This window comes from Rana temporaria, chromosome 5, assembly GCF_905171775.1.
Source record: "Rana temporaria chromosome 5, aRanTem1.1, whole genome shotgun sequence".
Taxonomy (NCBI): domain Eukaryota; kingdom Metazoa; phylum Chordata; class Amphibia; order Anura; family Ranidae; genus Rana; species Rana temporaria.
Window position 1 is genome coordinate 67,861,652 of NC_053493.1, and position 14,738 is coordinate 67,876,389.

The 14,738-nt window shown below is 45.1% G+C and overlaps 1 protein-coding gene across 3 annotated transcripts in view; it reads right to left on the minus strand.

The window, feature by feature from the left end:
- WDR37 (WD repeat domain 37) overlaps window positions 1-14,738 on the minus strand; it is a 233,877-nt gene that overhangs the window by 44,287 nt on the left and 174,852 nt on the right. For all 3 annotated transcript variants that reach the window (XM_040352669.1, XM_040352668.1, XM_040352670.1), the window contains one exon: window positions 11,949-12,090. In XM_040352669.1, the coding sequence (XP_040208603.1) occupies window positions 11,949-12,090 (142 nt within the window). The remainder of the gene's footprint in view (window positions 1-11,948; window positions 12,091-14,738) is intronic.

The following is a 14,738-nucleotide window of genomic DNA, read 5'->3' on the forward strand; positions in this document are numbered from 1 at the left end:
TTTGGGATAAAGAACACAAGGAATGGACATTAGACCAGTGGAAATCTGTGCTTTGGTCTGATGAGTCCAAACTTGAGATCTTTGGTTCCAACCCCCGTGTCTTTGTGCGACGCAGAAAAGGTGAACGGATGGACTCTACATGCCTGGTTCCCACCGTGAAGCATGGAGGAGGAGGTGTGATGGTGTGGAGGTGCTTTGCTGGTGACACTGTTGGGGATTTATTCAAAATTGAAGGCATACTGAACCAGCATGGCTACCACAGCATCTTGCAGCGGCATGCTATTCCATCCGGTTTGCGTTTAGTTGGACCATCATTTATTTTTCAACAGGACAATGACCCCAAACACACCTCCAGGCTGTGTAAGGGCTATTTGACCAAGAAGGAGAGTGATGGGGTGCTGCACCAGGTGACTACCTCTTGAAGCTCATCAAGAGAATGCCAAGAGTGTGCCAAGCAGTAATCAAAGCAAAAGGTGGCTACTTTGAAGAACCTAGAATATGAAATATATTTTCAGTTGTGTCACACTTGTTATGTATAATTCCACGTGTGTTAATTCATAGTTTTGAAGCCTTCAGTGTGAATCTACAATTTTCATAGTCATGAAAATAAAGAAAACTTTTTGAATGAGAAGGTGTGTCCAAACTTTTGGTCTGTACTGTATATGTTTCGAAAGGAAAATGATAAATGGTTTTCAATTTTTTTTTACAAATTATCTGAAAAGTATGGCATGTGATTGTATTCAGCCCCCCTGAGTCAATACTTTGTAGAACCACCTTTTGCTGCAATTACAGCTGCAAGTCTTTTTGGGGATGTCTCTACCAGCTTTGCACATATAGGAGAGTGAAACGTTTGCCCATTCATCCTTGCAAAATAGCTCAAGCTCTGTCAGATTGGATGGAGAGCGTCTGTGAACAGCAATTTTCAAGTCTTGCCACAGATTCTCAATTGTATTTTGACTGGGCCATTCTAACACATGAATATGCTTTGATCTAAACCAGGGGTGCCCAACCTTTTGAAGAGCGAGGGCCACTTAAGCAACTTGGTAACCAGTCGCGGGCCACAATGAGCGGAGCAGGCGGATGACAGGTCACGGCTACTCTATAGGGCCTCCGATCTGATCTGCCCACATGGAAGGGGATGAATTCCCTTCTATTTTTTAGGATCGGATTGGAGGTAGGTGGACGTAAACGGACAAAAGTCTGTTTACATCTGCCGCTCTGTAGAGATGAATTGAGGGTCCGATTAGGTATTGACGATCGTGTGAAAAGGGCCTAAGACTGCTTTCACACTGATGTGCTGCGGTTTACCCACACCGCGGGTGCAGCGTAGTGCACCTATGTCTATCCTGCGGGTTTTGCCATCGACTCCTCCTGTACAGGAAGCATCGGCTTATGGGGTTCTGCTCCGCAGCCAGCTTCTTCCTCTACCACCAGCTTCATTCACAACACTGATGCTGTGGTATGACGGGTTGGCAACCTACAAACTGGGCTTGCCAAGCCGCCATTCCAGAGCAGGAGGTCAAGGGCCACATCAGAGGGCTCCGCGGGCCACATGTGGCCCCCGGGCCACTGGTTGGCCACCCCTGATCTAGACCATTCCATTGTAGCTATGGCTGTATGTTTAGGGTCGTTGTCCTACTGGAAGGTGAACCTCCGCCCCAGTCTCAAGTCTTTTACAGACTTCAACAGTTTTTTTTCCTAAGGATTGCCCTGTATTTGGTTCCATCCATCTTCCCATCAACACTGACCAGCTTCCCTGTCCCTGCTGAAGAAAAGTATCCCCACAACATGATGCTGCCACCAAGTTTCACGGTGGGAATGGTGTGTATAGGGTGGGGTGCAGTATTAGTACGGCCACAAACAGCATTTTGCTTTTTAGGCAACAAAGTTAAATTTTGGTCTCATCTGACCAGAGCACCTTCTTCCACATGTTTGCTGTGTTCCCCCCCCCCCCCCCACACATAGCTTCTGGCAAACTGCAAAAAAAGGACTTCTTGTGTTTTTTTTTCCCCCAACAATGCTTTCTTCTTGCCACTCTTTCATTCAGATTTGAGGCGTGCACAACTAATAGTTGTCCTGTGGATAGATTTTCCCACCCAAGCTGTGGATCTCTGTAGTTCCACCAGAGTTATCATGAGCCTCTTGGCTGCTTCTATAATTAATGCTCCCCTTGCCTGGCTTGTCAGTTTAGCTGGACGGCCATGTCTTGGTAGGTTTGCAGTTGTGCCATACTCTTTCAGGAGGGGAGGATCTGTGCATATAGGATCAAAGTGCCTTTTTCACACAATGCTGAGGGAAAACCCCTCAAGTTCCACAGCGATTATAACAAGCATGCTATTCTGCATATACAGACAGATATTACTGGTTGTGGGTTTAGTGACACTAAGGAACAAAAAGTAAAAATAAAAACAAAGTTTGTGTTTTAGTGCTGGAAACCTCTCAAGTGTAAACTAGCCATACAAGAGATTCCTAAACCACGCGGATGGAGCAATCCCCACAGATAGCCAAAGCTCCCATGGCTGCCTGAATACCCAAAACAGTGACTGATATTGCACTGAAATAAATATAAAATATAAATTCACGTCTGACAGGGTGTAGTCACTGAGCCAACTCAGCCTCCCACTGAGCACTCAGCCAAGAATTATCTATTTTTTAAAAATTGTTTTATTAACTTCTTTATTTCAAGGCATTTTAGTACATACAGGAAAAAAATAACAGCAATGAATATCAAATTGTCAAGGAAGGCATAATGTATTCGGTGCATCACAAATGTATTCAAATAAAAGATGCAAACATAAATAATGTTTGAGATATAAAAGACCCCTTAAAATGCTAAAATATGGTGGATGAGGTCAACCACTAAGAGTTTTTGTAGAAGAAAGCTCTAATCGTCAATAGTGTCTGTGGCTTGTTCTTTAGAAAATGGAAGAGCAGAGCGGAGGGACGAGACAGCTAGAAATGGTAAAGGACTGTTATCATCCCTGTGGGAAGGCCAGTATGGGACACAAGGTAGGGGGAAGGAGTTTAGGTATGAAAAGTTGAATGAAAGGGGAGGTCTTCGGCCAAGAATATAAAAAAAATAAAAAATAAAAAAATGTAAGTCATGTATGGCCAAGGTTAGATGCATGTCTACAAGTCAACTTTAGTAGCTTCAGATTTTCTTCTACATTCAAGGTAAACTTTTTTAAGTGCCCCACCCCCACCTTACTAAATTGGGAATTTAAGTAGTATTTCAGCAAGGTAAGGGTATGGAGGGCAGGGCTGGAACAGAGTGAATGAATGGAGGCGAGACAACAGGTGACCACACCATGTCTGCAACAGGCAGAAAAACACTTCCTTCTGTGAGAGGCAAATCAATAATTACTTTCGGATAAACGTTACAATAACTACAACTCTAAAGGCAACCTTACGAAAAATACACCATTCTCTTCTCTATCCCCCATTCCTTATTTGTTCAAAAACCCTGGACAGGTTCACATTGCACAATAAGAACTTACAGAAAATCTTCCCACAGTGAAGACAAATTATACAGTTGTCACGAGAACAGCAGGTTAAAGCGGAGTTCCACCCAAAAATGGAACTTCCGCTTATCCCACTCCTCACCCCCTTACATGCCAAATTTGGCATGCAATTTTTTTTGGGGGGGAGTGGGGGCTTCAGGAGAAGGGGACTTCCTGTCCCACTTCCTCCTTCCGCCGAGGGGCTGCAAAGGCGATTAAGCTTAATCTCCTTTTGGCAGCCCCACCCTGTAGGCGATCGCCTAGGACACGTGACAGGTCCTAGGCGATCGCCTGTCCAATCAAACAGCGCAGCGCCGGGCCGCGCGCGCATGCGCAGTGCCGCTCGTGCATGCGCAGTGGGTGCCCAGCCGTGAAGCCGAAAGCTGTCACGGCCGGGTGCCCACAGTCACAATGAAGACGCTGGCCGGGGAGGGGGGGAAAGGAGCGGAGCACCGGCCGGCACGTCGCTAGAAAGCTGGAGCAGGTAAGTGTCTGTTTATTAAAAGCCAGCAGCTACACTTTTTGTAGCTGCTTCTTTTTAATAAACATAAATATTGGCTGTAACTCCCCTTTAAGTACTATCTCTCAATAAGGACACTTGCACCTTGGACAACGGTCAAGGCTAGAATTCTCCTCCTAAGCAAAAGATCAACTTCCATTTCCACTGGGGTCTCCTGGGCAGGAAATAAAAGAAAAAGGGGCACAGACTACGACGACAGCCTAAAACGCGCCCTAAGCTTTCCCATGCTGTCCAAAATAATTTAAAGGTTTTAGCTAGAGTTCTACCGTAAGGCATGTCAAACTCAGGCAATGCCAATGTAGACTCAAAGACAAATATAGTATTGAGGCTCAAAGACTGACGGAAAAAAAAATAACTTTTTAGAAGAAACAAACAGCCTTGTAAATTCCAAGAAAACAAAGCCTAGTAAATGTCTACAAGGTGGATTTACAGAGTATGAAACGACAGGCAGAAGATTTGTCTGGCAGCAGTAATTTGTACTGGTAATAAAAGACACAAGATAAATTCCATAACCTTTGACATAAAACCCCCTGTGCCTTCCTAAAACCACTGGAGCCTTCCAGCAACATGATCCTCCCTAAACCCACAACCCAGTTTGCTTTCATTAATAGGTGCAAACAAGGTAAGCCTATCCGAACCTACCAAACCACATCTGTCTCTCTCCCTAGCTTCCTTTATGCTGCGCATCTCATAAGGCCCAACATGCCGATGACTTTCACTGCGGTGTTACAATGCCATCTGCTGGGCAAAGAACCAACAACTGAAGATGTCATTGCAAAGTCATAAATACATCTGCATTATTTTAATGAAACCATTATCGTTTTATTTATTTTTTTATTTTATTTTTTGTTTTATATAAAGACTTGCTGCCTCAGTAAACAATGTGCCAGATCATATATTAATAGGCTAGTTAATGGGCCAACGCAGGATAGATTGAAGCCGTGTGAAAATGTGTGCATGTCTTTGCAGCGCCCTGGCACCCGAGCCTTATCGCACAGCTCCAGGCGCTCTTAAGAAAAGCTCTTTATTAAGATATAGTAGCAATGAAATTATGAAAAGGCAAGGCGAGCATTTGCACAGTCCATGGAAGTCATATTTCAGCTGCAAATCTTCATTCAGATAGGCCACTCTAACTCAAAAGTATTACTTAGAAGCGAGTAATAAGCTTATGGATTTAGAAATTGGAATCTCTACAGGACAGTTTTAAATCCAAATTTATTACAAAGAGAACTAAAGTGCAAAGGTGGGTCTTAGGAAATGGCTTTTGTACATGAAAATGTATATGGAAATTGTGAAAACTGGGCTAAATTTGTAAGGTAATCTTCAAACTCTTGGCACCAAAAGCAGACAGAAATTATAAGCAATCAGCAGAGCGAACTGCTTAGAATGAAAGGACGGAACAGTGGGGAGTGGAGCTTCAATATACAGTATCTTTCTCATTGTTTGTTTGTTTTCAGCTGTGATTTTTTATGTTTAATCTGTATTGCACATTTTTTCAAGTACCTTTGATTTGCCCAAAGTATGTGCGAGAGATATATAGATATATATCTAATAATGCATTCCTGCAAGGATTTGAAGGATAGGTACAGCTTGTATATATTTTACAATTTAAACACAAACAGTAAACACATCCAGATCACCATAAATTGCAGCGCAAAACCAGGCAGCCATGGACATCATCAGCGCCCAACAACCAGACAGGTGCAACCCCTTAGGCCAATTACGCACAGCGCACCAAAGATGCAGTATGGTGCGCTTTTGGAATATGCACCGAAAACACAGGACACAATAGAAAGTCTATGCAAAAACGCAGGTGACATGCATGAAAACTGCGGGTACACTGTGCTGCGGCCAACCCACATTGTAGCAGTGTGAAAGTGACCTTGACCCTCCTGCACCTTATATGCACAGGGTAGGGGAAGGTGGGGCTAGAGAAGACTGGACGGCTCAATGAAGGCTATGCCATCTCCTAATCACAGTGTACAGCACATGGTACATGAACCAATCAAATTAGTGTATCCGTCGGGTGTAAAAAAAAAAAAAAAATGTATCTAAATTGTTATTTGATAAATCTGGTATTTTCCTATGCTTAACCATTGCACACTGCTTTTTAAAACCACAAAAATTATTATTGCCACACTTTGGCCCTGGGGTTGACAGGCACTCCCTTCAGCACTGCTTCTCTCCCTATAAAAATATATAGGAATATAAAAGCAGCTGAAGGTCAACTGTAAGACATTTGTCTCAAATGGATTCCGAAACACGCTGCAGACTGAGGAGCTCATGTCTGTCACTCTGTTCTTCCCTCCTATCAGCAGGTTTCTTGCCAACACATGTACTGATTGGCTCTTTGTGCTGCTTCTCCCTCTCCCATTCTGAGGTCTGGAGTACAGAGGATTCCAACAGGCTGGTACCAAGTCGAAGCCAAGTGCTTACACAAACTTAATTTGAGCCCTGGTTCACACTGGGCTGCGGGAGTGAAGCCGTGTGAGTTCAGCTGAACTCGCACGATTTCACTCCCGCCGGAAGTCCCGATTTCGGCCACGATTTAAAGCGGGAGTTCACCCATTTATAAAAAAAAATTTCTCCCCTTAGATTCCTGCTCGTTCGGTCTAGGGGAATCGGCTATTTGTATTAAAATATGAGCAGTACTTACCCGTTTTCGAGATGCATCTTCTTCCGTCGCTTCCGGGTATGGGTCTTCGGGAGCGGGCGTTCCTTCTTGATTGACAGTCTTCCGAGAGGCTTCCGACGGTCGCATCCATCGCGTCACTCGTAGCCGAAAGAAGCCGAACGTCGGTGCGGCTCTATACTGCGCCTGCGCACCGACGTTCGGCTTCTTTCGGAAAATCGTGACGCGATGGATGCGACCATCGGAAGCCTCTCGGAAGACTGTCAATCAAGAAGGAACGCCCATTCCCGCAGCCCATACCCGGAAGCGACGGAGAGGATGCATCTCGTAAACGGGTAAGTACTGCACATATTTTAAAACAAATAGCCGATTCCCCTAGAGAAAACGAGCATGAAGCTAACGGGAAAAAGTGCCCTCTAAGGGTGAACCCCCGCTTTAAGAGACATCTGTGCAGGTTTCTGCACAGATGTCTATGTAAATCGTGGCCCGAAATCGCAAAAAGTAGTACTACTTTTTTAAATCGGTGCAGCGCCGCAGATGCGGCGTCGCACCGATTAGGACAGTGTCATTGCCGACAATTAGCGGAAAATGCCGCCGATTTGAGATGCGATTTCACATGTGAAATCGCATCTCAAATCGAAGGAAATCGTACCCAGTGTGAACCTGGGCTCAAGCTGAACTCACACAGTGCACCAAAGATCCTACATGCAGGACTTCTAAAGCGCTTTCCGAAAATGCGGCAGCACTGATCGAGCGGCAAAAATCTGACAGGGTGGATGTACAGAAGTCGATCTGTAGATCAACTTCTGAACAACCACCCTGCCCATACATGGATTAAAACTGAACCAGACACATTTTGGCCCATTTACTGTATAGCTGGCGTAACCCAGCAGGTTTGTTTTGTAAACAAACTGATGTTAGAACCATGATTGGCTGTTGTGGTGATAACATGATTAGGAATCCAATCAGCATGATCCCTAATCATTGTGGGAGACCACTACTGCTAGTGACAGAGCAGTCTCGTAGCTCGGAGCCCACATTGCTGCTGGCTCCAAGTTCCACCAGAAAACATTGATAAAATTCCCATAGTACTGTACAACATGCTGAGGAATATAAATGTACATATTGCAGGAGAAGCAGTTTACTGATATATACAGTCCTGAAAGTGTAGGCTACCTTAGGTGTAAATGGAACCTTTATAGCTTTTAAGCTCCTAAAACTGCAGAGTGCATGCATGATTGTACACTGCTTTATTTTCTGCAACTGTCTGCTGGGGCCTGCAATGTGTAGCAACCAATCAGAACCATTATAAGATTCCCCCATCCACACAAGCAAGATGGATATAGTAATCCCCCCACCAGGACATTATATATGACAGCACGCCTCACCTCTGTCAGAATAGTAGATGCAGTCACTGACTGACAAACGGTAACAGAAGGGGCTCCACAAGGTTTACAGAATCTTCAAAGACTGAAGATGGCATCAGATAATGTCTGAACACTTACATGGTAAAAAAAAACTTAAACTTGTATATAGAAGACCAGATTGCAGAAACAGATGTCTGATGTTGAAAGCCAATGAAACACCAACTGCACTATTGGATTTTGCTTTGACAGAGAACGGTGGAGAATTGTCCCCAGGTTTATAGCCTTGAAAGAAGATGACAAATCCACCACGCGAAAGAGGAACAAGTAGGTCGTCCTCTTCATGGACTCTCAAGACAGACAAAAAAAAAAAAAAGTCAGGCTCAATGACTTCATGTACACATAGCCTATTATGACCGCTGGCCATGGGAAAACACAAAACCTGGCAAAATCGTGCCGTGACTTTGCTGTGTTTTGCGGCTGGCGGTGAAAATGTTCCTATCCTGAACGCGATTCTTGCGTGTTCAGGAGAAAACAGAAGTCCCCTAACCACAGCAGCTCATAAACAATACTAAAAGCCTATGTGGACATGGACACATAGGCCCAGATTCTCGTAGATCGGCGTATCTCTGCGGCGGTGTAACGTATGTCATGTACGTTATGCCGCCGCAAGTTTTTCATGCAAATGCTTTATTCACAAAGCACTTGCTTGTAAAGTTGTGCCGGCGTAGCGTAAATCACGCGGCGCAAGGCCACGTAATTCAAATTCGGCGGGTAGGGGGCGTGTTTCATTTAAATGAAGCGCGTCCCCGCGCTGAACGAACTGCGCATGCGCCGTCCGTAAAAAATCCCAGGGTGCATTGCTCCAAATGACGTCGCAAGGACGTCATTGTTTTCGACGTGAACGTAAATGGCGTCCAGCCCCATTCACGGACGACTTACGCAAACGACGTAACTTTTCAAATTTTGACGCGGGAACAACGGCCATACTTAACATTGGTTGCGCCTCATATAGCAGGGGCAACTTTACGCCGGGACAAGCCTAACGTAAACGTCGTAACTTGACTGCGTCGGCCGCTCGGGAATTCGCGTATATAGCTAATTTGCATACTCGACCGGGAAAACGACGGAGGCGACACCTAGCGGACAAAAAAAAATTGCATTTAAGATCCGACGGCGTAAGAGCCTTACGCCTGTCGGATCTAATGGTTATCTATGCGTAACTGATTCTAAGAATCAGTCGCATAGATACGACGGCCCGGATTAGGACTTACGACGGCGTACATGGCGTTGTGCTGTCGTAAGCCCTTTGAGAATCTGGGCCATAGGCTTCTAGGAAGTTGAGTTTAGGAGCTTTAGCAAAAAGGATGCCAAAAGCTCCTAAACTCAAGTTTAGTAGCTGTAGTGTACATAAAGCCTAAATAGAAGTTGTAGTCCGAGAGACACACTTGAACAGCACATACCACACCCAGCCCAGTGGAGGCAAATCTCCTTGGAATATCATGAGGCAGGACATGCTCAAAGAAGTGAAAGTAGATCAGGGAAAATACCCCAGGGGGCGGTTTCTGAGTAAACACGAAAGAAAATTAATATCCCAATGGGTCACTGGGGAATATGTGTGACACAATGCACAAAGGCTTGCACTAAGGAGTGATAGGCAAGCGGTCCTTGAAAAATAATCACAAAAGTAGAAAAAAAAATAAGACGTGATTTTCTTCCCCCAGAGCAGAGAGAAGACATCCATTTTGTAAAGGAAACTAGCTAAAAAATTGTGTCCAATCTCCTAAAAGGTAGCTGCATATCCCAATGCAATGAGATACATATAATATAGCACAAAAATGTACTCAAACTAACTCAACTAACTAACTTTAGCACTAACCGTGCTAAAAATCCCCAAAGTGTATAGACCTTGGCCCAGATTCAGGTAGAATCGCGCAATATTTGCGTGGGCAAAGAGCAAATATTTTTCTCTGCGCCCACGCAAATATTGCGCTTTGCCCGCGATTCACGGAGCAATTGCTCCGTAAATTGCGCGGGCGATATGCTAAATAGCCCTGCGTAAGGGCGCCGAATGTAAATGATCCCGCCGGGGGCGGGAATCATTTAAATTAGGCGCGCTCCCGCGCCGAGCTAACAGCGCATGCTCCGTCGGGAAACTTTCCCGACGTGCATTGCGGCAAATGACGTCGCAAGGACGTCATTTGCTTCTAAGTGAACGTGAATGGCGTCCAGCGCCATTCACGGTTCACTTACGTAAACGACGTTAAATTTGAACGTCGCGAGCGGGAAGCGCAGCTATACTTTAGCATTGGTTGCGCCTGCTATTAGCAGGAGCAGCCTTATGCTAAAGTCGCCGTACGGAAACTCCGTACCTTGCGTGCGCAGGGCCCGCGCAACTTTTGTGAATCGGTGGTAGTATGCAATTTGCATACTATACGCCGATCACAAAGGCCGCGCCCCCTAGCGGCCAACGCAAGAATGCAGCCTGGGATGTGAAGGCATAAGGAGGCTTATGACTGTCACATCCTAGGCTGCAGTCGGTGTAACGAGGTTCCTGAATCAGGAGCACTCGTTACACCGGAGCAAGTAAGCCCTTGCGCCGCGCAACCTATGGTTGTGCGGGCGCAAGTGCTTCTTGAATCTGGGCCATTGGGTGAAACTCCCACAGAAGTACAACTCTCTCTGCATAGCAAGTCAGTTCAAAGTATTGGTTTTAAGGAACTACTAAAAAGGTGAAACTTTTATTTTTCTAAGCTTTGGACAGAGTGGAGAGGGATTAGAACACCCGTCAATTTTTATTGTTGTCGTGGACCAATTACGGAGATCCAGCCTCTTCACTTGTCCCGTTTACCATTATCATTGTAAGTAAGAGTAAAAGAAAATCCCATATTTTAGGTTGTCCCCAGAAAAGCAATAGAGGGGAAATCTTCCACTGGGCACACTAGTTCTGATGACCTGGGGGTTCCGAGGAATTCCCTTAATTTGCAGGGATTTCCTCTCACTTCCTGTTATGGCTATGGGACGGGAAGGGAAGAAAAATCTTCCCAAAGGGACACAGATGGCAAAAAACTGACAGGAGTCAGCACTTACACTATCCAAAAAAAAAAATGTTGCCTGTATCAAGCTGAAATATAGATATAGATAGCCCTTGAAGCCACATTTCTGCCAAACAGCTAAATACAAACATGTGAGCTGTGTTACATAAAAAATATATGCATCATTCCTTTCTGTACCTCTTGTCACAATCTCCCCATGCCCCCAATGCATAGCCAGGACGGTGACAGTACTATTCACTGTTTTAGTCTTCAGTGTCACCTGCCAGGTCAGTGGACTAGAAACAGCCCAACCATGCTTTGGAAGTCTTGTTTGTTAGCCTATAACCTGTCTGAATATTCCCACTCCAAGTGCCTGAAAACATGCTTCACTGGTAGCCAATGCAACAAAAGTTTAAAGTGCATTTCTTTTAACCGTATGATCCCTTTCACACTGGTGCCACCCACCCAAAGCGTCGGCGGTAAAACGCCGCTTTATACCGTCGTATTTGTGATGCATTTCGGCCACTAGCGGGGCGCTTTTAACCCACGCTAGCAGCCGAGAAAGGTTTAATACCGCCGGCAATGCGCGGCTACATCGATGTATTTCCGGTTGATGTCAATGGGCAGGAGCGCATTAGCAGCAGGACTTTTCCTGACGCCCTGCCAGTGCACCGCTCCAGTGTGAAAGCCCTCGGGTTTTCACACTGGAGTGTGAAGAGCAGCTGTTTAAGGGCAGATTGCAGGCGCTATTTTTAATGCTATAGTGCCTGCAAAATGCCCTCAGTGTGAAAGGGGTCCAAGTGGTAGTATACTATGAATGCTTAGTTATGATGTAATAACATATAAAAGGGAGCACCAACATTAGTGATATTCAGTATTGAAGAAATGTACACTTACTCAGTGTGACCCTGGAAAACATTCACAGAATGTATTGATGGGTCTCGAAAATCCCACAGGCGAAAGGTTGTGTCTCGGGAAGATGTCACCACTAAGCGTTGTGTGGGATGAGTACAGCAATGGGTTAATTCCTGGTCGTGACCTTAAAACAGAAAATATCTTATTATGGATCAATTAGTGAAATTCTACAAAACAAAATATACAAATATATAAAATTATTTCATTGCAAATAGTATATAAAGCCTCAATTTTCAAAATCACAGCATTAGACTTTTCTGTGAGACTTTAAATAACCTGTTCGGCTTCAGAGCATTTTTTTCCCCATACATGTAAAAATCGCAATTTTTGGCAAAAAAAAGGAAACATCCAGAACATTATCTATTTTTGGAAAGCAGAGGTCCTGTAGAATAAAAAGTTGCAAATTTTTGTTTCACATATTTGCAAACTGTTTATTAAAATAAACACAAATTTTCTCACAGCAATCTCTCCCCCAGCTGACGCAAGTGTTCCCAGGCTCCAGTGAGTGAAGTACAGCCTAGAACCCACGGGTAGGGGGGCTGCTGGCGGGAGGGGGAGAGATACAGTGCGGCAGGCTCTGTGAAAGTGGTCGGCAACTATGGAGCTGTCGCATCAATTTCACTTGAACAAAACCCACTACAATACAAACAAAATACAATACAAAGAAATAAACATGAGAAAGTCTAAACATTTGTAATTGCAACAACTTTTTGGGCGAAGTGGTGCATTATCTGACAGAAAGGCAGGGGTGCCAATATGTTTGGCTATGGCTGTACATTAGTTTTCTTTTTTAGGCTTTCTTTCTTCTATTTTCACTTGGTGAAAAACATATGGCATTGTAGAGTTAACATTCTCTGTACAGCTTTTAAATATGAACTACAGCTTGTTGCAAAATATCAGCCATGACCTGATTTAACATGCTGGTTGGGCTTACACATAGATTAAGGTCTTGCTGTCACTGTAATATGACCATATTATGATGCTCAGAAAGCTAATGATACACAAGAGATCTAATATATGTATCTGATCAGTGGCAGACACTCATACGGGGTGCAGCCCCCCTAATCAAGGCGCCCAGCCCCTAATCTACATGCAGGACACCGAACGTAGTGGATGTCATTGGCGTTTTTTCTTTTTTAAGCACAAGCTAACTGGCTTCAAAAAGGGTAGGCTCGGGGTGCAGAGCATTGCACCCCGAGCCCACCCACTTGTGTGACATTAGCAGATTGATGTTCGCTAATGTCTTCCTACTTCTCCTCCCGGCCAATCGGGATGCGGGTCCTGAGACCAAATTGGCTGAGAGTCCTAAGGCCCGATTGGCTGGGAGGAGAAGCGTCTGAAGCCGTGACCTGGATGTGGTAAGTGCAGGGCTTACGAAGCAGCAATCATTTGAGTGACAGGGAAGGGGGGTGAGTAAGGGGGCCAGGTTTGTTTGCAGCCTCCTCCCAAAAAATTGAGCACCAGCTGCCACTGAATCGTATTCATACATGTATGTTTCTATCAAATCATAATTTCATTCTGTACAATATATGTTTGTTGTCTGAATGTAAAACCTAGTCATTTGGAAATAGATATATTTATAACATTAAAAAAAAAAAAATAATCCAACCCCTTCAGCACACACCTTAGACTCTTTGATCACTTGTGAAAAAGAAGGCAGCAATTGGAAGCTTCAGCTCTTTCTTACCATCAAAACTATAAAGACACGTTAAAAGTCATGTATGAGAGCCAGTGACTAATCTGCTATATCAGATCGCGCTTACTCTGCAATGGAACCAAAGATCAGACAAAGCTTTCTTAAAGCTCTACCCAAAAGGTGAAGTTATATTTTAAGCACTCATCTCCTGCCACATTTGGCAACTTTTTTTGGGTGGGGAGCAGGTACCTAGTTTTGACAGGTACCCACTCCCACTTGGATTGCCTAGGCCAGGGGTACCCAGTGGCCCGCAGAGCCCTCTGATGTGGCCCGCGACCTCCTGCTTTGGGTTGGCAAGCCCAGATCGTGGGTTGCCGAACCGCCATCCCAGAGAAGTAGTGTTGGGAATGAAGCCGGCGGTAGAGGAAGCAGGCGGCTGCGGAGCAGAGCCACATAAGCCGATACTTCCTGTATAGCGCCGCCTCCTGTCACAAGCGGAGTGATACCAAAGTACACTCTGCCTGGGACAGCAGCAGCCGGCGAAACCTGAATGGAAGACAGTTATTAAAGGTAAGCTTATTACTAAAATCACAGTGTATATATGGGCATATCTGTTCTTCAGTGGTTACTGAGCCGCTTTCAAACTAATCTGTAAGCGCAGCACAACATAGAGCCATAGACTTCTGTTATTACCTGCGGGTTTAGTGCACCACACCTGCAGAATATGTCCGTTTACACCCGCCTACCTCCAATCCGATCCGCTAAGAAAAACCAGAAGAGGGTCCATTCTCTTCTATCTGGGCGGATAAGATCGAAGGGCCCATAGAGTAGAGTGGGTGGCGCCGGTGTCTGCTCTGCATACGCAGAGTGGACACAGACCTGTCATCCGCCCTCTCTGCTCATTGTGGCCCGCAACTGGCTACAAAGTTACTCAAGTGGCCCTCACTTTTTAAAAGGTTGGGCACCTCTGGCCTAGGTGATCCGAGCAGAGTTTCCTCTACCCCTCCCTCCAAGCAGTCTTCTAGGACATGTCACAGGTCCCACAAAACTGCCGGACCATTCAGAAGGCGCAGCACAGCTTGCACATGTGCAGTGTGCACCGGGCTGTGAAGCCGCAAGCAGTCACAGCTGGGTGC